The sequence below is a fragment of the Pteropus medius genome, unplaced genomic scaffold (assembly GCF_902729225.1).
Source record: "Pteropus medius unplaced genomic scaffold, Ma_sr-lr_union100, whole genome shotgun sequence".
Classification (NCBI taxonomy): domain Eukaryota; kingdom Metazoa; phylum Chordata; class Mammalia; order Chiroptera; family Pteropodidae; genus Pteropus; species Pteropus medius.
This window is the reverse complement of record NW_024352786.1, coordinates 7,142,089-7,168,889: the sequence shown is the minus strand read 5'-3', so window position 1 is coordinate 7,168,889 and position 26,801 is coordinate 7,142,089. Positions and strand designations below refer to the sequence as shown.

The 26,801-nt window shown below is 38.3% G+C and overlaps 1 protein-coding gene across 1 annotated transcript in view; it reads right to left on the bottom strand.

The window, feature by feature from the left end:
- MCUB (mitochondrial calcium uniporter dominant negative subunit beta) overlaps nucleotides 1–26,801 on the bottom strand; it is a 79,936-nt gene extending 53,135 nt beyond the window's left edge. Inside the window, exon 1 of the mRNA XM_039848837.1 lies at nucleotides 26,595–26,801. Coding sequence (XP_039704771.1) covers nucleotides 26,595–26,684 — 90 coding nt within the window. The 5' untranslated portion in view covers nucleotides 26,685–26,801. The remainder of the gene's footprint in view (nucleotides 1–26,594) is intronic.

The following is a 26,801-nucleotide window of genomic DNA, read 5'->3' as shown; positions in this document are numbered from 1 at the left end:
AGAGCTGATCACTTATAAATGAGTGTAGGCTTCCTCAAGCATCTGACAGATGATTGTGTTAGACTGATCTCTAAAATAGCTTGTAATCTAGGAATCTACCATTTCACTACAATAGCACAAAAAAGCAGAGAGTTGAAAATACAGGATACTCACAGCCTCTGGATGAGGGTCAGGATTTATCACAGACATCGAAAGGAAAAGAACATGCCAGAGGAGGTGCAAAGGCTCACAGACTCTAAGTCACCTAATTTTACCCCTTCTTTTTCAGATGAGGGCCCCAGGGCCCCAAAAGGTGAACGAACTGCTAAGGTGGCAGAGGTAGTAGCATAACTAGATCTAGAACCAAGATCTCTTGAATCACAATAAAGCACCTTTGCTATTTAATCATTAAAAATTTGCATTTCCTGTAGTGGAAATGGGTTGTTCATCATAATCTAGATAATACGTGCCTAAGTCCTTGTCCAACAAGTATCTCCAAGATATCGCCAAACCAGGAAAACACTGCTCTGCATATGACATACATTTCCAATTGTAAATTATGTTAACATGATTTTAATAAGAGATATAATTTTGGCCAGCACAGCACAGCCTAGGGCCAGACCCAGCCCATGAACTGACAAAGTCAGAATTTTGAATCCCAAGACCACTCCAGGATCCAGCAGAGCAGAACATGCTGAGGCAGAGCCACCTCCAAGGACCCTCTAGACCCTAAACACTGCCACAGCACAAGACCTTAGATACTCTAAAAACACATGCTTTGGGGCTAAAAACACTTAACTTCTGAAAAAAAGAGTAAAGGCTGCAAAGTTGTTTCCTACAGTTCAGATGTTTTCTATAACTTCCAAGATTTTCCTGTCACAGAAGATATAGAGCCAGGAGGTTGAAGAGGATCTAACAAAGCTAGGAGGGATGATGGGGTTTTGAATGAAACTACGTAAAATAAGTTTCACCTGATTTGACATTCAATCCTAAGCAAAGCTCAGCACTTAAGTAAGGCTTCAAATTCCACTGTAAGACATGATATCCAATTCTCTTCTTGGACCAGAGAACTTAACTAAATATCCATCATTAAGAGTATCTTCTACCTTCTCCACTTCCACATTTTTTCCCCAAATGAAGTGATAGCTGTTTTGTTTTGTTTTATTTGGTGTTTTTTGAAAAACATGTTACGTGTCAAGGACATTCAATGATTTTCCATCCCAAAGTTAAAATTCAAGCATTCTTCAGAGGTGATAAATGCCCAGCCTATTTATTCTGACACAATCTTTGGCTGATATGGACGAGCTGACTGACTATATTCTAAAGAGCTGAATATATAATCATCTATTGAAATATTTTCACAATTATTTCTTTTGATGCCAATCCAGAAAACAATAAAATTAACCATTTGGCTGTGGAAAGAAAACTGCATATATGTATTGTAAAAGTAGAAAGAATTCAGTGAGAAAAGTGTCAGTTTGAAGTTCTCAAAACAAATCTCCTTTTTAATCGGGCCTCACTGGCAGAATGGAAAATTAAAGTCCCAGATCATAATCAAAAGAGAAATTATCCAGTTCTCCAGAGATTTAAACTTGCTCTAGAAGATTCTCTTTCACAGTTGCTGCAGTAGCAGAGTCCTCCTCCACCACCCATCTTTGTCCCAGTCTGGGACACACCTGCCCTTCTAGTCTCCCCTTCCATTCTCACTTCAGGCTGAACTGCTCTGTCTTCATGAGGCACTCCCTTCATGGGGATGCGAGGGAGCTGCCTTTCCTTCCCTCTCTTTAATGCCAGTGTCTAGTCACCTGACAATAAGGCCCACCGTGCCTCTTACAGTTCTCCTGGAAAGCTTAGGAATGTCTTGCAAATAAGACCCCAGGTAGACTGCTGTGACATTCCTGAAGAACACATGGACCCCACTGTAACCCTCACGACAGAACCACATGTTTCAACAACCTGAACAGAATCTACGAAGCAATTTTTAGGCAGATATTTACTGAGTGTGCAAAATCCACACAGATTGAATATCCTGTGGTCAGTACTGTTTTAGAAATTCTCACAGAGAACCGATGAATTTAGAAGTGGCAGCCCACTAAGCAGCGGATGCCATTAAATACAAACGGAAGAAGTAAGGCTCTTCCCTCGGGCTTTTCTCACCTAGTGAGACTGAGCCACACATGGCCAAAAATTTTGTCTGAGAACAAGTAAAGCTGACAAGTAATTCTGAAGGGCTGACATTAACCTTGGATTGACTGACTATACCATTTAAAAGGCAGAGAGGCAGCACCAGGGAAATTTACACAGACTCAAATTCTATCTCCCTGATTTCATATCTCTGATATAGTGCCAGAGAATAACTGAGGTAAATAATCCAGAATAAGTATTTACTGTACTTTATTAATGAAGATGGCAAATTAAAGTTCAAAATGACTAAAACTTCTAATGTGGCATTATTAGCTTACTTTATGCCTAGATCTAAAGGAGGAAATATAAGCGTATATTGCATTGACAACTTCAAAATAATCAAGTTTTCTCAACAGTAGAGCCAGTTTTCAAGTAAGTTTTTTTTCCATCTTTCTGAATAAGAACATTTATTTTAGTGTCCTACATAAATTCTACTAAAAATAATCATTTTATACTTTGGGCACTTTCCTGCTGATAATTACACATACAGGCAGAGAAAGAAAAGGGACACACTTACTTCTCAGAATGCCCAGAAGTGACCTCAAATAATCATTTGGTCTCTTGTTCTTAAATGTGCTTGAAAGGCAGGAGGACGGATGCACCAAGTGGGGTTTGAAGTTCCCACGGTGGCTTTACCCAATTCTGTGTGATAATTGGAAATAAAGGGCATTGGGTATCTTTCTCAAGTTTTCTTTTTAACAAAAGACGGAACAATAGTGTTTCTCATTACTCTAATGATTTCCTGCACACTGTCCCCAATCTTTAAGGAAAAAAACTCCCATTTTCTCTTAATTATGTTGGAAAATACTGATTGACGCGAAATAAGATTTCTGAAATACTACTGGGTATTATCCAGGCTGCCCTTTTTGAACGGCCCCCTCCCACGAGAAAGATGTGTGTGTTTGTATTTGCACACATATACACAACCAACTTGCTCTAGCCTTGAAGTGAGTATTGGTGCTTTCAGCATTAAAAGAAACATTAGTCAGGTTTGTACAAATAATTCAAGGAAAATTAAACCATGAGTGGAACTTTCCAAGTAAATGCCTAAAAAGGACAAAATTTGTAACAGAACTTACCTTAAAAATGTTTTTTTCCTGGCTCTCTTACTGTCATTACATCCATGTGTACATAATGATTTTTAAATTCTTTCCATGACTGATCGAGAAAAAGCATGCAGGAATTTTCTGGTGTGATGGAATGTTATATATCTTTACAGAGGTACAGGTTACACAGGTCTATGCGCATTGTCAAAACTCATAAAAGTGTGCACACAGGATTCGTGTATCTCATTGTATGTAAATTTTATATGAAAAAACTATAAACATTTAACTCTAGTGAGTAGGTTTGCAGTGGCACAGAATATTGATTTTAAAACTACTATTTCTCTATGTATTCTAGGCTTGAGCAACTGATTAAATATATTGACATAATTCAGTCAGTTTCCTTAATGTTAGAGATGTAGTTTTTAGTGTTGGATCGGAATTGTTGGTATCAAAAAATGAACCCAAGGCATATCTAATTATTACATCAAATATATAGAGGGTGTTATAAAAGAAACAAAAATAATATTTAAATATATATTATATATATACATTTTATTTTTTTCTTTTTCCTTCTTCTTCCTACTAGCTTGGTCTTCTGAGAAAGTGCTAAAATTGTTAGCCAAGGGCACACCTAGCCAGCAGATCTTGGTTTCTAAATGCTATTATCCACGAAAAGAAACATGTGTTCTTTGAGAAAAAGCTAATTCGAAGGTTAAGGCAGGTAAAATACAGAATGAGCCTGGAATACCTTGTTGTATAAACTAAGGAAGTGCACAAAGGATGATAGGGAAGACATCAAAACAATGCGAAAGTCAGACTAAAGGGGCTCCCACTGGCCAAATCCAGGACAAAGCAACACGATAAGTAATGACAGTAAGAAATTACAACCTAGTTAAATAAAACAAGAATCCGTAAGATACTATTGATATTGGCACTCAGAATTTTTAGAATTTTGTAACTGCAGATAAGGACTGGCACCTATACAGAAAAGAGTGTTGGCAGCGTTAAACTCCATCTAATTGAAAAGAGCTTCCCATAATCTGTTTTAGTACCAGACATCTAATATAAAGGAGGGAGCAACAAGAAAAAGCAATCTGAAGTAAACAAAGATTAGGTAGGAAAAAGATAATAAAACGCCTCATTAAAATCTTCAGCGATAAGAGGAGACATTACATCAACAAAGCAAGAAGAGGATGCAATTTTTTTAAAGGAGGAAGTTCAGCAAATAAAAGAGCATTCTTGGAAAATAAAGAATTAAATAGAGCAAAATGAAAACCTCAGATGAATACTTAAAAGATCAAGAAAATCTCCCAGAAAGTAAAAACAAAAGACCAAGAAATAGAAATTAAGAGAGAAAAGATTAGAACGGCAAAATAAAGGATCAACCTGTGAGGTCCAAAATCTAACTAAACAGGAGTTCTAAAAAGCTCACTTACAGAAAAAAAGAATGGAGGAAATAAATTAAACAAACAAACAAAAAATTTCCAAGAGCTAAAGAACACAAATTCCCAGATTAAAAGGGCATACCAAGTAGCCAGTATATGATGAAGACATCTGCCGCAGACCCATGTTTATGAAATTTCTGAACACCAAATTTCTTTGTAGGGCAAAGAAAAGGCCTTACGAACTTCCAAAAAACAAACAAACAAACACACAGAAGTTTTATACTGAGAACCAAGAATCAGAATGGCATTGGACTTAACGCTAGACTCTAAAATAGAGAAATGTCTCCAAAGTTGCAAGGAAATGCTCTATCTAGAGTTTAGCCTGCAGCCATTGAAACCAAACTACTCAATGCTACATCTTTAAAAAATATCTTTCATATATGTAACCCCCTCTCCCCAGTCTACAGGAAGAGATGCTCTACCAAATTGAGTGAATAAACCAAGAAAGTTCTTCAGGTATCAGGATCCAATAGGAGATCAAAGGCAGACAGGGCAGGCAGGGGCTCCAGGAAAGGCTTCCCCAAGATGATACAATTGAAAGGATTTGAAATGGGTTGCAATGCACTAGGAAGACATTTACACGACTGAAGAGAAGACGGAGATGAAATTACTGGTGTGTGTGTGTGCACACACTTGTACATAGACCAACAATTTTTAACTTCAGGCAAGCTAATCATACAGAAAAGGAGAAGTAATCACGGTTTTCTACATGACTTACCTATAAATAGAATTTATGTAGTCACAAAAAGGTAAATCCTGAATACTAAGCTAAGATTATAACTTTATAGAGAGACAAGAAGTTTGGGGCAGGAGTGAAGAGAGCTAAATCCTCATCTTTCATAGAAGGTCGACACAAAATTCCTAAAACTGAAATATCAAGTGATAGCAATAGAAGCATACTATTTAGAGCCATGAAGATAAATAAAACCTATCAGCTAAAAGAGTAATAAGTGCTTGCTTTTAGGGAGTGACTAAAGCCTGTTTTTCATAGCAAGTTGTATAACTAAATAAAAATAAAAACTAAATTTCAAAAATTCAATTGTTTTTTTTTTCTTTTTTTAAATATGGCTTTTCCAATGGGAAAAAAGCTCAATTTTTAAATTCCATAAAACAGCTAGATAAAATGGAAACATAATTAGATGTAGTTTTCACTATTCTAATCAAATAATATTTTTAAACTGGATATGAACTGAAACTATAAGCAAATAAAAGCAAAAAAAGCCAATTATATAGAGCAACAACTGTTGTAAGCACCTTGCTGTTCATAAAATACTTTCAAATGTACTCCTATTTTTATGTCTCCAAAGTCTTGTTATAGGTAAAGAAACCGAGGATCAGAAGGTTATTAACTTAATCTTAGAATTGAGAGAAAAAGAGATTTATGATATTACTAGTAGCATAATTCTAAGAGCCTTATAATCTTTTAATAATATTCTCTCCTTACAAAACAACAAAAACAAAACAGATAATTGATAAGAATTTATCTTAATTGAGGGGTACTTCTCTGAAGTTAAAGAAACAACGTAAGAAGCTTATCACCAGATAAATTGGTTAGTGGAAAATTTTTTTTTGGATCTGTATCAACTAGAGGGAAGAAACACAAGATATGCCTAACATTCTTATTTAAGATATGATAAGGCAGTTCTGAATACAGGCTGTGTCTAAGAAAGAAAGATGAGGATTCCTACATGATCAGGCAGACAGACAGAAGCCAGTCAGGTAAATAATATATACTGAGCTCCTACTATGTGCCAGGCACAATGCCAGGCACTGGGAATACAAACGAGACATAATCCCCACCCTCATCAACCTTACCGATCAGCAAAGCTAAAAGAAAACACCTGATTTCAGAAATCTACTGATTTCAGAAAGCTACAATTAAAGCTCACCCAGGAATTAATCTGGGCAACACCAGTGAAGAGGCTCAAATCAATAAGAGAGTCGGTGTCCATGTCTCAATTTCCATATCCCAGAACGGGTGATGGTGACTAAAAAGAAGGTTGTTTGTAGAACTCTGCCCAAGATGCCTAACCCTAAGGGCTTTCTCTACTGCTTTATAGTAAAGTAAGTGGGGGTAAAGCTGCGGTACCCAGCTCAGGATCTGCATCTGCAGAGAGAGGGAAAGTACTTACTGAAGCTCCAAGCACTCCCTGGGTTAGAGTGAACCAAGTGTTTTTCTGCAGACAGATCCCTTAAAAGTTATTTCTACAGGGGAGATATATGCCAGTGTGTAGATAATTGGCTAGATGAGGAAGCAAACTAGTTCTGCCCTGGCTTCTGACAAATAGGGTTCTCCAGGAACATCAACCCTATTCATTCATACAAGGCGGAACTTGTCAAGCCAGCATGGCCTTCACCTTAAAGCAAAAAAGTAGCTAAGACCTTACACTTTAGTCTCTACCTTCCAAAGAAATTCATGAGGACATCTGTAGCCGTCATTTGGAGCACTATTAAAAGAATGCCAAAATGACTACGTATGCAAAAATAACTTCAAAAGCACAATATATTCCCTTTCAAGAAGACTGGCACTTATTCTGGAAACCTCACTAGGTCTATTACTCTAATCACTATACCCTTCTGCTTTTCCACCTAAGCACTGTTGTTACTAACATTCAATGGTTTTCAAAGTGTGTTCCAAGAAGTCTGCAGAGGGGCCCCACAAACCTGGAGGGGACCGCCGGACGGAAAGGCTAGACAGTTTGGAACCCGAACGCCTTTTACCACAGGTGTCCATTTTATCTGTTTTATAGTTTGAGTTTTGTCCAAAAATAGCTCTTGAAAACAAGATTCCACTACTTAAATCTGAAAATCTTTTAATTCTAAGTTGTTTATACTTTGTTAAGATTCCTGATAGTTTACCACAATAGTCACAAGTAAAACAGGGGAGCAAACAAATTGGTAATGATAATTCTAAAAACAAATCAACTTTAAAAGAGCAGTGTTAAAATGCAACTTTAAAAGTCACTTTTTAAAAAAGAGCCAACATAAAAGTGCATTTCTTAAGCTAATCAGAATAGCAAATGTGAAATTCCAAGGAAGAAAAGTATCTGGATCAAGAGGGTAAAATTTAATGTTTTTCTTGCATTACCTGAATCAGTTCAGAGTATCATCTGTTAGAATACATAAGTCCACTTAGGAATTTAAGCAATTTTATGGGAGAATCTGAAATGTACCTGAGAATTGTTATGTAAACAATGGCACAGCTGCATTATGGAGAATGATACAAACATTACAATAGTTTATTAAGAGTTTTACTAACATAATGCACAAATCTTTAAAAACTTTACTTTTGCGTAGTTTAATATGAAACGTCAACATTTTCATTGATAACTCTTATTCAAGATTATCAATATTGTCTTATATTTTCTTGTACTACTTGCAAAGTTTTGCATATTGAGTTCTTTAAATCATATAAAATTAATTTCTGTGAATGTATGAAGTACAAACTTACACTTCCGTATTTTTCCAAATGGATAACAATTATTCCCAAATCATTGACCAAATAAACTACCCTTTTCTTACTGGGATGAAATGCTGCTTTTATAATACACTAAATTTCCATCAATACATAGTCTGTTTCTCTACTCATTCTTCTATTTCCTGATCTATTCAGATATTCTTAAATCAAAATTACACTGTCTTAATTAGGCCAAGTCCCTTCTCATTGTTCTTTTTCAAAATGTTGATGATTTATCCTTTTCCAAATGAATTTCGAAATTCATTTATCAGGTTCCATTAAAAAAATCTCATTGCACTAACATTATAAATTTATTTATCAAACATTCTTTATATCCCCTTCAATTCCCACAAAAATACGGAGTTACCAAACATGATAATTTAAGACAGGTGTTAAAAAATGAAAGCCAAGAATTGGTGGTGTGGGGTGGTATGGAAAGCTATCTTAGGGAGGCATAAAACTTGGCCTTTATTTTCTCTGATAGGCATGACAGAAAAAAAGGTCAGGATGACTTATTTTGTACTTATTACCTAACAGAAAGGCTTCAGTTTGTCAGGAGAGAAATTTTGCTATATTGAAATAAGAAATGTAACCTTTCCTAAGGGATAAAAATAGCAGATGGAATCTTCAGTTTGGGGAGGTCTGAGTAAAACAAGATTTTCTTTCACTTGGCCATTTCCAGTATCAAACTTTGCTAAAAGCCGATGATTTTAGCATTAGAGTGCAAACATCGAAAGCTCAACAGAAAACAGAAATGTCAGTTTAACTAACAGAGTAAAACACATGAGTTCAGTGACTCAAACACCAAACTCCCTCAAGTTGCAGTAACACAACTTCTTGGCGGCTGCCCAGGGAAACAGATTGAGTTACTTGACGATTTGCATCACCATAGCAAAAAATGAGAAACACACATCTATTGGCTGCAAAATTTTACCCTCACTTAGATCTGCCTTCCTTCGGCAAGAATATATTTAAAGGTGAGAAATAAATGATACATTTTTAAAGATGTATTCTTGCCAGTTCAGCCACAATTCTGCCTCACCCTATAATTAAGATGTTGAGGTGAAGAGGCCATCACAAAATTGTGATTTGTCTTCTACGACTGTAAAGATGAAGGTTAATGCTAAACTAAGTAGTTTTTAAAAACCAACTCCTTAAATGACAAACAAATTAACTTTTTAGATCTTTCACTTCGGTACAGGATGTAATTTTAAAAGTTGCTATATTTTAGATGATATTTTACAGTCACTTAGGATTTTGCTTCTAATTATTTCAAATCTACCAAACGAAATAGCTAGCAAGTCTTCATTTCTACCATGATAATTTTTTTCAGTACAGAAAGGAAGCAAAATTACTACTTACAACATCTGAGAAAAGAAATATTTATGAATTTAATTCATTTACGAAGCTTTCAACACATGCTCATATCTATTATTTTCATGTGCTCATTTCTTAGAAAAAGTTAAGATTATGATCTCAATAATTATGCGACACTTTAAAACAAAGCTTTATAGTCATTTAATCACCACTTCTTATTAAAATCTATAACTATATCTTTTAAGAGAATACTCTCTTTTCCCATAAACTTTTGTTTCAAGCTTGTTGTGAAAGTAATTTTTAAAACGTTTTATGTTTCTTTACAGGAATGTGGTTCATTATTTCTTCTCTGATCTGCTATTTTTAGTCAGGCTTTAAGCATCATTTTTATTTTGACTCAATTTATGAATGAATTTCAAGTTGACTATAATACATAAATCTCTTCTCTGAGGCAATGGTCAGGAATTTTGCACTGACCATGGTTGCCTTTGAGTGAATTTAAAAGTGAGCTCCCCCTCCTCAGACATGTTCACCCTAAATTTACATATCTACGATGTCTGCAATGTGAAGGCTACCTCTTAGATGTAGCAGCCTTGAATAAGTACAAGCCTGCAAAAGTTTTTGTGGTGGTCCTGCTTTGGTTTAAATATAAAGTTTAATCAGAGTCCTGACAACTAAACTGTGCTATGGAAGAAAAATAGAAATCAACCACCCATTTTGCGTTTCTAATCCAGAACTATGCATTTCAAAGAACAAAACAGAAGTGTCACACATGGATCCTGACTTCAGAGAACACATAGTCTCATTGGGTTAACAAGTACAAACCACTGGGAAAATCGAGGCTCTGTATGATATGATCCACAATAAAAAACAGTGGAATCAAGTGTTAAGTGACATTCTACCAACAAAAACTAAGAGTGTGAAAGGGAACGGCACTGTTAAGGAAATGTCGAGGCAGGAAGCCATTGGGCAGAAGTTAGATAGATAAGCGGGTGGAGGGAAACTGGGATATGAAAATCGGGGTCCCATCAAATGACGAGCTGCTTTTTATTTGCTACTTGTTCACTTTTACCACCCAGAAATTGAGAATTTCCTTTTTAGGATTAACCTTGGGTTTGCCCAAGTCTAGTTTATTATTTTTATGCTCCAAAAGAGAAGAGAAAACTGGGGCGGTACAGTTTACTCAAAGTATGTAGTTTACTAAAATTACTCTTGTAATTTCCTAAGTGATAAGAGCTGTAGGAACATCTCTTGTTCTAAAAATTGTCTTGGATCTCGTCCCTGGCACAGGGCCCCTAAAACCCTTGTGAATTTCTAAGTGATAAGAGCACTAGGAGCATCTCTTTCTTGTTCTCATGGGGAGACTCTGAGTGGGCTTCTGGGTGGGGGCTGGTCACCAGAATGATCAAGCCAGGATTACAAGCTTGGAATTTTCAGTTCAGCATCGCCCCCCAATTCTCCAGAGAGGGGAGAGGGGATGGAAATGGCGTTAATAACTGATGATACTACATGAGGAAGGCTCTATAAAATCCCAAAAATACCGGGTTCTGAGCGTTTCCAGGCTGGTGAACACGACCACACCTGGAGGGTGACTCACCCCGACTCCATGGGGACAGAAGCTCCTATCTCAGAACTTTCCCAGACCTCACCCTATGTCTCTCTTCATCTGGCTATCCATCTGCATCTTTATCATGTCTTTTAATAAACTGGAAAATGTAAGTGTTTCCCTTAGTTCTATGACCCGCTCTAACAAATTTAACCTGAGGTGGGGGTATTTCCCTACATAGGAAAATAGAAAATGAGTTTTTTCCTTATTACAGAGACTGAGGGAGATAACTCATGGAAAGAGCTGATGGCAGTGTCCAGCACATGCTATGTATTACCTATCATTATGTATATTAACAAAGGGAGGGCTGACTTCAATAGCTGCTGGTATAAAAAAGGAAAAACAATACTTTTGAGAGGTTTGACTTTGAAAAAATTAGCTTCTTCATTAAAAACGATTTAATGAAGTACCTAAAATCTTAACCTGGACCAGTAAACTGATCATTTTACAACTTTAGTTTTTGTTTTTGTTTTTATTTTTGCAGTTTCAGTTTTAATGAATGATAATGTTTAAAGGAATAAGGAAATGGCTTCTGAGTGACTATCTGGCTGGGTCCTTCAACTCGGGGTTGCTATGCCCCTTGAGGTACCTTGGGTGCATTACATCCCATCCCCCCTCAACTCAGCCCAAGGTTCCTCACCATCCCTGTGGTTCCCCTGCACCCATGCCTCTGTGAAAATTCCTTTATATATAAACTCTAATTATCCTTATCTGACCGAGCCATCTGTTTCCTGTTAGGACTCTGAATTATGTAATCATTTTATATTCTCACTAGCGGTCCAGGAGAGTTCCCACATAATGACATGCTTTATGCTTTGAGTCTTATCTTTGTTTTTCTTTGTCAATATGATAGGTTTAAAAAAAAAGGAAAATGATATCCGTTGCATTTCTTTCACTGTCAGTGATACCATTTTTCACGTTTCTTCGGTATTTTTAATTTCTTTTTCTGAGAATTACTTACGTCCTCTGTCCATTTCTCTACTGAGATCTTACTGTTTCTAAGTTTGAATGATCATCATATATATTTGTTATTTGGATGAAAGGAATAAACATCAGCTTAACTTAGTTTACGCAAGAATGGAAATTTACTCAAAGGTCATAGGGGCGTCTCTCAGAGAGCCGCCTATATGGAAGGATCAACTTAGCCTCAGGAATGGGCTAGAGCTAGGGGATGGAATGTCATGTTGAGCTTGGGAAGTCCTCTTGATCCATATTCTATTTCTCCTTTCTCTTTATGTTAGTCTCATTCTGCTTTATCACTAGAAAATAATTAGCACTGCTTCCTGGTCCATGTGGTGGAAAACAATCATTAGCAAACAGTTCATTAGCTTACGACTCCACTATTCAAAAGAGCATCCAGCAGAGATGGCAATCCTAGACTTGATTCCAAATTCCTAGGTCAGGCAGCCAGTTGAATGAAAGTCGCATCTTCCTAAGATGGCCGATTCTGCTGTAACCGTGTATTTAAGAGTGAGTAAGTTACCAGAAAAAGCAAGATGACTAGCAGAGACCACAAAGGTGTTTTCTAAAGCTTCAAAATCAAGTGTAAAAGTAATAGCTGCAATGGTCACTGTTGTGCCTATGAAAGACCTTTTCTAATGTCTAATAGCCTTAAATAAGCAAGAAAATTACAAGATACCTAATCCTAATTCAGTTCCAACAGTCCATTCAAATAATATAATTTCTGTCCAAGAGAGGTTAGACTTGGATATTTCCATGTTAACTGCAAGCATAACGCCAATTGTTGATTATAATGCTTAGTCACTGGCACAAATTCAGACTCCACTAATTAGACAGTGGCACTATCACACTAAATAGAATTTTAAAAATTAAATGAAACTGCCTAGATTCATCATAAAGTGAATTTCATACATGGGAAACCTGTGCTTAAGTTCAAATGGACAACGTTATAACTGTAGTGAGTGCACCTGTGTCACTTCCAGACAAAACCTCACAGCAACGTTCAAAACCCAAACCTCCACAGAAAGCATAATATCATATAAATAAAAAGCTACAACACAAACCAAGTAGTTATTATGCTATATACAATCAAAAGCTTTTTCTTAGTGGGAGAGGCAGAAAGGGATGTATAGCAGTTGACTAATTTTCATCCAGCTAATCTGAGTTTATCAATCTCCAGACTTCAGCAATCTCTGACCTTGTGATGGATACCAAAGACTGTACCTGAGACCTCACAGAACATTAAGAGATGAGAAGAACCTTAGGTCTCCCCAGCTGACCTCCCATTTTTGACCTGGACTTGATCTAGGTCCCCACTACCCCTCCTTAAGCCTACTTCATGGCTTCTCAGTAATCCACCCCTCATTTTCCTATCTACTCAGTCTAACTCCCTCATACAATTATAAGTCTCATATCTTTTTCTTCTTATTTAAATTTCTCTATCTCATCTTTCCCTTTTTTGGTTGGATTTTCTGCTCCTAGAACAGTCAGATGCTGCTTCCCTGATTTCTGATCTAGACTATAGCACTGTATTCAAAATGACCACTCCTCCACCAGTGCCCCAGCCACAGTCTGGCCTCTGTTCCCCAGCCCACTGTGGCCTGCCCAGGGTGGCCATGCTTGTGAGCACAGCTGCCACTTCCAAATATTGCAGAGATGCTACTGCATCCCTCCTGTGGTTGTCGATTTACCACCTAAAAGCTCAAAAAACTTACTCTTCTTGACTTCTCTGTGAAAACGGATCTGGGACCTTGAAATATTTTTCCTTTTCTGGTTGGCACTAAAGTTTTGTCAGTAGCGGGCACTGGACAGACCCCGAAGGAGGAAAGAGTTCTGCTTTCTGGTTCTGGGTCGTTCAACTGACTGAGCTCCCGCAGCACTGGAGGCTGCTCAGGGTTTCTCTAGCTTCCGCCTGAGTTCTTCTAGTAACTTAATAGTCCTGCCCTTTAAGAAGTAGTCTATTCACTGGTGAATAGCAGAATATTTTCAAATAGTCTCTTAACTCATCTGAATTCTGCCTATCTATTCTGCCCAATCTTAGGAGTGATATCCTTGCTCTGAAGCAACACAGAATGACAACTTTCTTTCACATGGTACCTTCTCTGATATTTGAAAACACGTATTTTGCCTCTTCTTTGCCTTCTTTTCACCAGATTAAAAAATATTCTTCCACTTTAATCATCTCCTATATAAATCCTCAACATCTTAATTGCCTTCTGGATTCACCTCCCTCCCCACCAGCTTGTCAAAGTCGCTTCTAAAGTACTGACCCAGTGACAATCCTGATACCATGTGATGGAACTATCGCTTGGTTTGATCAGGAGGCTGCACCTCCCTTCAATCAGTCAGGAGCCATACTGGTGTTCTGAAAATCCAGCGTTCTCAGGGGGCTTGTAGGTCAACTGAAACTCCTATATTCTTTGCACATAATTAACTTCCAAACTAGGATTTTACTCATCCTACACCTTTTTACTCATTGGGAAGCTCTGCCTTCTCCTAGCATTGCTCGATTGGTTTTCTTCTGCTACTCTTACGGCAATGATGCTACGTGCTTATTACCAAGGCCAGATTAATCTGCTGCAGTATGGGAAGAACATAATAAATCTCCAGAAGGAGACAATTCCATGGCACCTAGCATGATCTCTTATGTTTTGACATTGTCAGGCCAGGCACAGGCACAGTTCATAATGTCATAGTACATTCATATCAGTGATAATACCATATATTTCCAATTATATATATTTCATATTATATATATATTAATATATATGAGCCCTTTGGACAACTTTTATTAAGACTTTTACTAAAGCATTATTAATGTTTCATGAACAATTATATGTCGTATTCAAGTTCAAGGATTGTATTTATCGCAATCTGGCCATTTCATTATATAAAACAATAAGTATACTAAAGTACATGAAAAGCACTGAAAGGAAAACATTTCTAGTATCTCAAAGTCAATCAAAGTTATGTATTTCGGACTGATCAACAGTGATATCCGAGCCTGGCAAATTAAAATTAAAAAGTCTGTGTATAAGCCAAAAGGATGTAATTTTTTAAAATTTTATTTATTTTAATTGTTTCAAGTATACAGTACATTGGTTAGGCATCTATATAGTTCATAAAATGATCTCCCAATTGCTCCCTCCCTCCCTTGACCCTCCACCTAGCCAACATATTAATGCTAATTGCATTCCCTATGCCGTGCTTGCTTCCCATCCCCGTGACCATCTATCAATTACTAATTTGTACTTCTTTAACCCTTCACTCATCCCGTTCTCCCAGTCCCCCAACACCCCTTCCCTCTGTCCGTCACCAAATTGTGCACTATATTTGTGAGTCTGTTTTTGATTAGATTGTTTTTTTTGTTCCTTAGATTCTGCATGTAAGTGAAATCAGATGGTATTTATCTGTCTGACTTATTTCACTCAGCATAACAAAAGAATGTAATTAAGTAAATAATGTGATGCTTAGACACTATACAAGATCATATTAATACACCACTTTCTGAATATGGCCTGATCTACTGTAGATTGGTTTCAGTATTGTTATATACTAAGGCACTAATTTTCCTAAGATGCAGTTAGTTAGCACCTTTCAAGCACCCTAAGTTTTCCTCTTTTTTTTAAGGCCACATTTATAATGGGCTAGCTTACAAAATGCCACTAAATTCATAGACTAGCTATGCATGATATTTTTTTAAGTTTTACTTTGCTCCTTTGTCTATTAATCACCACAACTGCTCTATAGGAAATTCTTCCCTAAAACTGTATTGTCAGCATCTTCTCTCAACTATACTTCTTTTTCTTCCCTATCAGGTGTCACTGCATAAACTTGAATTCTGGCTTCAAATTCTAATTGAAGCATTAGAGTTCTCCTTCTTCCTTAGCTTAGAGTTCACAGGTGAGACTACACCCCTTCCTGTTAAGTTATACCCCGGAGGGCAGCTTATAATGAACCTAACAAGGTGTCAAATGTTCCTACTCCTGCCCAAATTGAAAATGCTGCATTTCCACCATTTATTTCCCAGGGAGAAATAATGTTTTCTTGTGTCCTAATATCTACTGCTGAGGAACACATATAAATGAAGCTCAGTGGAGCCTTGGAAATTCAGTACCCACCAAAAAGCAAAACTGTCCTGTTTCTGGCCAAAGAGACTGTAGGAGAAACAGCTAAATTCCACTAAAACCCATTCTCCCTTTGTCAAATTTTAGCTGGAATGTGGCTTCCAGCTAAGACTCTCTCAGCCGCTTTGCAGCTAAATGGGCCATCTGACATATTCAATAAAATATGCAATGGAACAGGAACACATCTCCAGGCGTAACCCCTAACACCCTGCAAGCCTAAAAAAAAAATATTCTATGCTATTTTGACTTTGGAAGCCATGTGTTGAAGATGACTGAGGAACTAATCAGCTTAGGTCCCTGAAGGAATGTGTCGAACAGAGCTACTGCTGACCTGAAAAGCTCACCTCGGAACCACTTCCCAGAAAAACATGGCTTTAAAGAATATGGAAGTTTAATTATTGTTAGGTCTTTTGTTTCAGTGACATAGCTTACTCTAACCAACAGAAATGGAAAATTTCATTTTAAAAAAGTTTTGTAAGAGTTTATTTGAGCCAAACTGGCAACATATGCCGGGGAGCAAGATCACAAATGCTCCCAGAAAATTCATTTTTTAACAAAAAGTTCGGGGAAGGAAAAAGGAGTAAAAACATATATACATTAAGTTCTAATTCCAGGTTCAGATGAAAGACGAATGATACCATGGTTTAATGACAATTCCAGAGAAATAAACCTACGGCAATAAGTGCCCATGCCAGTGCGCTGCCTCTCGAACATTCTTTAGGCAAGTCTTCACCTTTACACCCGCGTCATGTCACTTTTCCCATAACAGAACTCACTACGGGATTCTGACTCCTCCTCTGACTTCAGGAAGCAACTCATGTTCTTAGTCCAGCCTTCCCATCCTCTTCACTCATTTTACCAGGTACCATGGCCCCACAGTGAGGTACAACTCGGTTTGCGGAAATCTCTACACATTTTTATATTCTTCGTCTTGTCTTTGCATTGCGCCAGTTCCTGTTATTCCAGTTCCATGTATGATAACCATGACTTTGTGATTAGTCTTTACTAGCATGCTCACTTCTCATCCTACCGTATGTACACTGGATTGCCAGGTCCGGATTCATCTTCCAGAACAGATCTATCTATTACTATTGCCAAAATCTTGGTACAGAGTCTACAGACTAGGGGTTGGCAAACTACCACCTATGGGCCAAATCCGGCTTACTGCCATTTTTGTTAATCAAGTTTCTAGGAATATAGTCACTCCTATTTATTTATGTATTGCCTATAACTGCTTTAGGACTACAATAGTACAGGTGAGTAGTAGTGACAGAGACCACAGACTGCAAAGCCTAACATGTTTACTATCTGGAGCATCTGGTCTAGTCCAACATTCTCTCTCATAAAGACACTGGCAACTGTATTCTTATGCCTCATTCATTTACACTACTTCAAGCACCTGTACTGGCAGAATAAGAAACACTAAGACATAATATGCTGCAAAATGTAAAAGACATAAAAGACCTGCTCTTTAGGAGTTACGATGTACAGAGAAAGAGAATACTCATGGAGGAGGCAGGCATGCTGGTAAGATAGAAACACAAAAAGTCCAAATAAGGAGTAAAATGAACGAACTATAGGCAGACATAGGAAGGAAAGAACATTTCTATCTAGTAATCAGGAAAGGGTAAAAGTGGTAAAGTCAAAACTAGACGTTAACTGGGAATAAAATGGGTGGGTGACAGATGGAGATAGTACAAGGTAAACTGCTTTGCTCTATAAAACACATTACATCTATGTATTGGTTATCGTTCTATTTAGAGTTTATGCACGTGGCTTCTGAGAACCTCCCATAGCAGCCACCTCATCATGTCTCTGCTCTTCTGCTTTAAGCTCTATTCAGAGACTTCTGGTTGGGCTGGTCCTTCACTGGACTAAACGAGGCAAAAGCCAAGCCGCTTTAACAAAGAGACCTAAAAAGACATGGGACTCAAACAAGATATGTGTTTGTTTTTCTAGTGGGTAGGCAGTTGAGGGTGAATAAGATGACATTAAGGTCATCCAGGGATCCAGGGCCCTTCTATCTAGTCATTCCACCATCATCTAGAGAATTATATACCTCTGCAGGGTCCAGGCTGGCTCACCCTTTCCGCACATGCGTTCCAGCCCATGGGAGGGAGAAAGGGTAGAAGAGAGAAATCAGTTTCCTAATTAAGGGTGTAAACTACAAGTTGCACTTCCATATCATGTAGGATATCCAGAACTTGGTCACATGCTGGCTGTAAAGAAGGCTGAAGAATATAGCATTTAGGAATGATCCAATCCACTAAAGCCAGAGTGGCAATATTAATTATGCCTGAGAAATAGGCTATGAAGTAATAGGATTTCATGTATTTTTCAACATAATCCATCCCCAATCTAATTTGTTAATGTAGTGTTTCCCAAACTGTATTCCATGGACCACTATTCTAGGAAAAGTTATTAAGAATGCTGCAGAATTAAAAGAGGTCTGTGATCTACCTTTTTCTCACTCTCAGATTGTCCCAATGCCCATTAACAATGTAAAGTTCCCAAAAGTTTGTAGGAAAAGAACCCATTTAACTTGGTATGGCTTAGCTCAGAATTCTTCAAACTTATAAGAACAGATAATTTGTTTTTTCTGGAAACAATGCTCTGCAGGATGCAGTTTGTGACAGAGTTTAATTCGATAAAAATAACTCCTGTAAGATTTTAATATGATGTCTAAAACTCTAATCCAAGTCAGATCAAGGACCACGCCTCACAGTATAGAATACTTCCTGTAGCCGGATCACAGTTCTTACTAAACCCCGCAAACCCCTTTTAGACTCCACTCTCTGTGCTTATGCCCATTCTTCCCACTCACATATGTCTGCTAAACCCTTAGCCTGCTTTCAGAGCTCACGGGAAATCTCATCTCTTCTCATATTTTCAATATCTAATAATGTTCCTTCTCTGAATTTTTTTTAGTATATATAGTCTCCAATACTTGTTTGACCCTCATGAACCAACTGACAAACCACCAAAACTCCTTCACTGACATCTCAGGGCTTAGGGGCAAGGAAAATACAGGCAATTAACTTGCTTACCTTGGTTTCACTAATAACAAATAATCACACACTAGGACTTAGCTGTGAAAGACTAAAAGCGTGAGAAGTGGCATCTACGTGTCAAAGTAGACCAACCTAACCAGGATAGGGGAAAGAGAAGCCAAACTTTCAGTGAAAACATTCTTAGAAATCAAGCCAGAACCAGCTCTTGGGGTTAGGGAGAATGGTAGCAGCACAAGTAGTAGCAAAGGCTCAGGTAGCAGCTGGACCCTCCATTACCATCCTGCTTATCCATTCTGTCCCCAAAGTCCAAAAATATTGGCATAATGGCTACGGTCCCTGCATGAACCTTCTAGATTTATATAAAGTCCCTACTCATACTCAAGGACTTCAGATTTTAGGCTATGTAAGTAAATAGATAAATGGCGACCTCTGTATAGGGTAACCTACCCAATATTTGAACATTCAATAGTATTCAACACATTTTGCTGTGCACATTTAAGGGCCTCCCTTAACCATTTCCCAAGTACTGGAGAACCAATGGGTGATCATTTCACTCACGGCCACTCCATGCTCCAAAAGAGTGTGCCCCACTTCTGGATGGTAATAGAGGCATTATTACAGTAAAACACCTGTGTGTTTCCTAATATAAAACTTTATATTCCTTTTTTGAGGGTTATTTTCCAAAAAGTTAATTTTATATTTTGCCCTGCAGTTGTATCTTACAAATAAACATTTTTAGAATCGACTTTTAATGTTCTAAATAATTTAAGTTTTAATGATTAAGCTTTTAGTACTAACATGAATAACTTTTGGCAATACAAAATAGCACTTCACAAATCAAAAACCAATATGATCTGAGAATCTCATTTACAGAAGTCTTTGTCTGCAGAGACAAATGCTTCTGTTCCCACAGGTGAGCAATCATCCTAAATCAACACCACACTTTAAAATAGCCAAGAAAATACTCATCCAACAGGCTGTCCTTACAGAACTTGTTTCATTAAACTATGTTAATAATGTCTTCTAAAAATCCTGATGTGGAAGTAAAGCAATTAACCAAAACATGATATAAGACTACTGCTTTCTTTTAATAGAAAATACAGTATTCAATTATTCATGGCTCATGTCACAAAAAGTAGATAAGAATGCTTCAGGTGATTCCTTGGCTAGATTAAGAGGAGAAGAAATTGAGACGCTAAGACCTGAGGGAATACACCATTAAGGAAGTCTGTATAATATCTGGTTTTTAATCATCCATTCATTCATTCCTCTACCCAACCAGCATCTATTATTTAGCTACTGTGGCAGGGAAGAGGCAATCAGAGATAAGGAAAAATAGTTCTGACCAGAGTGCTGACAGAATCCAGGTAGGAAAATCATATGAGCACAACTAACTACAATGCGTGGTAGAATGAGGTGAGTGTTGTAAGTGCTGTGGCAGTGAGAAAGTGTATAATTAATTCTGCTGACAGAGATCTAGAGAGACCTCATAAAAACTGGGGTGGAGTGGGGTGAGGTGGGTGGGTATTGGAACTCAGCCTTGGAACAAGAACAGAATTCAAGGGGGAAACGGAAGGGAGGCATCGATGCCTGGGAACAGCATAAATAAGAGAAAGGGTGAAAACACACGACCAGCCACAAGGAGAGGTATTAGTCCAGCATGGCTGAGTGGGACGCAGAAGGCAGGAAACAGAAAATGGGACTGGAGGGACGAGGCCAGAGCATGATTTCTGGATCAACTGTACCTTGTTTTAAAGCTCGCTTACCTTGGTTTCACTAATAACAAACCCATAACAGGATATTTACAAGGTCAAAAGAAACCATACTTTCTCTTGAAAAGTGAAAATTGTTTTATTATTCATTATCTGAAACATTCCCAAAGCAGAATTGCAGAAATGAGTTATCAGACTACAAAATGTTACAAAAAAATATCCTCCAGCAAAGGCCTAGAAAGCCAATGCTATGCTGATGTGTTTGCAAAACATTTTCTAAAACAAAATTATTTTCCAGGTTTATGGTCACATTATTGTCAGTCTCTTTTATAAAAAATACATGCTTGTATTCTAGCTCCATTATTGCCAGAAAGAGCAGTAACTTATCAACACCTTTTAAAATTCCTCGAATATCCTACTCAGCCTATCAGGGAAGTACATATGCCAAAAACAAACAAGATGTTTAGCAAAAAAGACAGCCACAGATGAACGAACACACACACACACGCACACACGTTCGTGCACGCGTCAGAAAAACAACAAAGATTTGTCAAAAAGAATGATATCTTCTTTCCTCCTCCAATCAGGTTCAGGGCATCTATTATTTACTGTTATGCCTAAGAGGCTGAAAATAAGCTAATTCATCTTTAGGTCTTAGAAATGTGATTTGAGTACTGCATTCATTATAAAACCACTCCTATCACAGCCAGATAATTGAGAGTTCCCACTAGAGCTGAATATAATAGGATTACCACCTTTGCCTACAGCAGTTGTACAAACCAAACCACCTAATCAATCTAGTAACTATAAGACCCTCCTGCAGAACTCACACTTCGGGATGACCCTTACCAGTCTCCAAGACTTTGAAGATTTCCTCTCTAAAGTTTGACACAATAAAGCTTTGCACACCTGTCGGTTTCTTGACATGAGGTTTAATGTTTTGTCACTTTTGGTTTCTGTTCGCAGGCTATAAAAATTTCAATTCTAGCTCTGTCTCTTGCCTCTCTTTTCACTGTTCCGTATTTCTTGCCCTTAGATTTATTCCGAGAAATTCTCTTCAGTGGACTTTGTTTATAGTGCAGATTTCAGACATCGTTTCTCACCAATACCGTGACTTCTAGACAGAAATCTAATTACACCCCCTAAACCCCCCAAAGAGCTGCCAAAGGGAAGTCTGGACTGCAGTGCTTTTTATTCCCCTTATGATTAACCTGTAAACTAAGGTAAAAAAAATAACTTAAAATCAAATAACACCACTTATGATTTAATGAAATAGGAAAATCTCAGAATAAAGAGATTTACAGGCCTTGGTAGTTGACCCAAACTATATTTTAACTCAGGTGGGGATACCAGAGAAAGCAAAGACACAGGAAGATTTAGGGGTGGCTCCATGGTGTAGTGGTTAGCACATCCGCTTTACACGCAGAAGGTCCTGGGTTCGCGCCCCAGGTGAAACCATGGTCCAGGCCCTGGGTACATGCAGCGAGCGTGTGGGAGGAGACGCCCTGCCTTCAGAGATCCAGTTCTTAAGGGGAGACTCAACATCCATAGGTCAGAGGTGGAAGGAGGGGTGGGGGAGAAACAGTAAGATTTAGGCCAAGTGAGGATAGTAAAAAAAAAAGAGAGAAGTGTGAACGACTTCAATGCCACCATATTTGTTTCAGAGAGACAGCAAGAGAATTAATCTTATAGCAACTCCATTCAATACAATCAATATCTCTTTCTCTGGGAAAACACCAAGGAAACTGCTTGAACAAGAAAGAGATTGGTTTGCCACACTTTGACATGTAACTGCTTAGAATATACTGGTTCGCGCTCCAAAGAACTGATTTTTAAAATTTCTTAAAATCTTATTTGTCACTTTTTCCCATTAAAACATGATCACAGAAAAATGGATGATGACATGAATGGAGGGAAAAATGAAGGCAGAGAAGACGAAACCAGGATGCATGTCATAAGGTCTTTCACATGTTAGAAGATGAGTCTAAAATTTGACTCCTAAGCTTTCTGGCACAAGTACAGAGGAAGGCCACCACTGGCTGTCACTTCACTGTCTAGACAATAAAACCCGCATCTGCTCAGGAGAAACTCAACAATTCTAATACTAGACAGCAATTTCTCCCATGGGTCCTTTTAAAAGTCACCTTTTAATTGACTACCATGTTTCACAGGGCTGTTTCTTAGAAGGTATGCCAACGTGGAAAATTCAGTGAAAACATTTGGTTGGGAGATCTGATACTATGCAGTCTATGTAAACAACTCAGAGAACAGAGAGTGGTAAGTGTTCTATTTTACCACATTAATACTGTGGTAAATTAAACAGGATCAAAAAAGAAGATACTTCTAAAATATGTCTGAGATAATGCTGTTTTATTATCCATTGGTTTATAGCCTGTAGGTTAGCTCAAGATGTCTTTTATATAATGGTTTTAGGGTTCTAATGCCAAATATTTTTGCATAAGCAACATTTCACAGATGAAAACACTGGTAATGACAGAATGAAGTTTTAGTGCAAGACTTAATCTATTCTGTTATGACATGTTCATCCTATCAAGTAAATTTCAATTTCTTTTGAAAGGGAAACATTACTATGACCACTAGGTAAAACTGCCATTCTACTGACTGCCTAAGATCATAAAAGAGAGGATTTTTCAACTATTAAGGCAACCATCTGACACTGATAATATTTTATTCAATGGTATACTTATATCCCCTGGTAAAATAACAAAATGGTAATTTCAGAGGTGGAAAGCGCTTACAGGACCAATCAAACAAGTTCCTTTGTTTTGAAAAGGGGATAAAACAGGCCCAAATAGACTGAATGACTTGATTAAGTTCTCAGAGATAAGTGGGGGCAGGGCCAATTCAGCACTCAGATGTCCCAAGTGCCTAACACCAACTATTTCTATTCTACGATGTAAACACATTTAGTTTATATAACTATGACATCAACCAATATTAGCCTTAGGTTTTCTACCTCAGTTTCATAGGTACCTTAATAAACAAATGTTTATCTGCCAAGATACAAAATGATTTTCTAACTTAGAGTTGGCTGTAAAACAACACTAATACTGTTAAACTGCAATAAACAGTAAAATCTAAAACAAAACAAAAAACCCAATACCTAAGTGCTAGGTGGATGGCAATGTTTAATATTTAATAGACAAACCTGTCTGGAATTACTTTGAGACCACGGCATCAATGTCTTTTCTATAGTATAAGTAAAATCACCAACCATACAACCAATCGCTCTCCTCAGGAGACAATACAATACGCCAATTACACACACAAGGTAGGATGGCAAGAAAATGTCAAACAAGAATGACATGTTTATGACATTCAAAAGATGAAAACAATTTCAAAATTAAAATTTGGTGATGGGATTAAAATAGGTACATGCTTTGTTTCTAGAAGTTACAAAAAGCACACTCAATATTCTCTGCAAAGTATATTTTTGATTTTTTCAAGTTTTAAACATAGCTTACGTAGAGACTCAAATGCTATACTGGGGACTTGAAACTGTATCAGAGAGTTTCTCAAACTACACAGCAAAAACACTGAAATTAAGAAAGACACAGTTAGGCCAGGGCTTTCTGTTTAGAGATAATAATTAGTGATAATTGTTTAGAGGTACCATAATCACTCAAAGCTGAGTCCTTGAGTATGGAGAGACCAGCCAGAGCCACAGATTGCCTTGACGACCGCTCAGCCAGTGCGGACAAGTAGAGATGCTGCCACTAGAACGTGACCATGGATACCAGGCCAGCCTTGACCAAAAGTAATACAATATGCTCCTTCTTTCTTATGCTTCTGTAAAATGTGTTCTTTAAAACGCAATTCTGCTATACTAAACATATCCATTTCGACAAACTTTTTTCCTCCCATAAAACATTGCTGGACAATTATTCATCTACCACATGAAGGATGAGAATTATATATTTTTCAAAGTTACTAGATTCCTATAAGGCACACTCATAATTTCAGAAAAGGCCAAATATAATTAGGAATACCCACGTGAGACACAATAAATGACAAGTCCTTGCAAGCTGGTCTTCTCCCTGCTGTTTCTTCCCTCTGCTGTTTGCATAGGCTCGAGGGTGTCTGAATGTTTGTGGCAAAAATATGTAGAAATAATACTTGTCTTTAGCCATAGGACTTTTCATATCAAGTGGGGCAACCACAAAACAGTGAGACTTGAGAATGAAAAATATCCCTACAGACAGCTAATTCGATTTGCAGGATATAGTTTAGTAGTCCTAGCTAAAACTCCTCGGCAGCCAAGATATTTCTGTCCATTTCTTTGTGGTATAATTTCAAGGAGGCATATAAAGAAGCAAATTCACAGGCTTGTCTTCAGTCCTTTAGGGGTCTTTTATCAGACAAATAAAATAATGGAAGCATTTCCACTTCTAAAGTTCAGCAAACTGACTTAATTGCATGGGCAGTCAAGACTTAAAATCTGCAAATTCAAAACAGTCATATGTAAGGCTTCATAAAATGATTATCTGTTCCCCTACGATTAGGCATAATAAGCCCCACTGTATCATTTTCTACCTTTTCTAAAAGAGCATCCACATTCCTTCTAGGGCATGCAAAGGCACTACCCTAGATAACATCAGGTGGTAAATCTGGAGCAAAGGACTTAGAGATGCTCACTTGAGAAAGGGCAGCCCAGTCCTGGGATCCATAAAACTTCTACTCAAAATGTTAAATGGAGTTAATTAAAAAAAAACAAAACTGAATCATTCATTTATGTTTAAATGGTGTATGGTGAAGGGGGTTCCCTGTATTGAGTTGTTTTCTGTCTAGTGCTACACTTATAATAAAAGTACAGTTTACAAAGTGGAAAAAGTGCCTATCTTTCCAATTACTCTATTAAATCTACCATTTTACATTTTAGGAGTTTGCCCTTTCTCCTAGGTATTAGTAACATAATGTCCTTACTCATTCTCTTAACATTCAGGGAAGGCATTTAGAAAATGCATTTAAATATTTTCTGCATTAATCCAAACTGAAGCCCTGAGATAGCTGGAGGAAAAAATAAACAGGAAGTGAAAGTGACAAGATAATGGCATTGCTTACTTTCTACTTTTCTTTAAAACTGCACAGCTAAAAGATAAAAAATATTTTTCTCTTTACAATCCGAAACTAAATCTAGTGGGGAGCTGGGTTGGGGGCAAACTAAAACTCAGAAACGACGCCTTTCGGAACCACACACCTGCAACGCTCTTTTTAAAAAGTTGTCTTTCCTAGCAGCTGAGAATGTGCTCCTGGGCTCCTGTCAAGCTCCAGCGCAGTCCCAGTCACACGCAGCACTTTCCCCTGCACATCCACGCTCCTCCTTCCTTCAAGCAACGGTTCCACGAAGACCACTGTACCCTGTGTCAGGCCAACTGTTACTCAAGCACACGGTCATGATTCACCCGGCTCTAAACTCCCTGGGCGACGCGGCCGGGCGCGGAGAAACCGCCTTCCGGAGTATTTTGCTGCTCCCCGGCCGCAGCCCCGGGGTCCCCGCACCCCAACCTAGCCCGGGTGATGGCCAGCGGGTCTCCCCGCCCCTGGCCTCTCCCGTCATCGGCTCCAGCCCCATGTCTGCGGCCTGGCGACCACTGTCGGGTCCTCCCGCGAGCAGAAAAGAAGTGAACTTCAAGTCCATTCGGCTTCCCTTCCGCCGAAGTGTCCCCTGCAAACTTTTCCAGCTGCCGTCCCTGGCGCCGGGGCCCCCGCTCGCGCACCGGCTGTCTTACCTGGGGCATCGGCGGCCGCGCTCGGCCCAAGATGCTGGGGGTCGGCATCCGCCGCGGGCGCCACGGCCCGGGGCCCTTCAAGAGCATCATTGTGCGGCGAGGGGTCCCGCACCGTCCGCAGGCCTGGTCAGCGCGGGGGCTGCGGCGCGCTCGCCCTGGGCGCCCCGACTGGCTCGGCGCCGCCCGCCGCCCGCCTCCCCGCTGGGC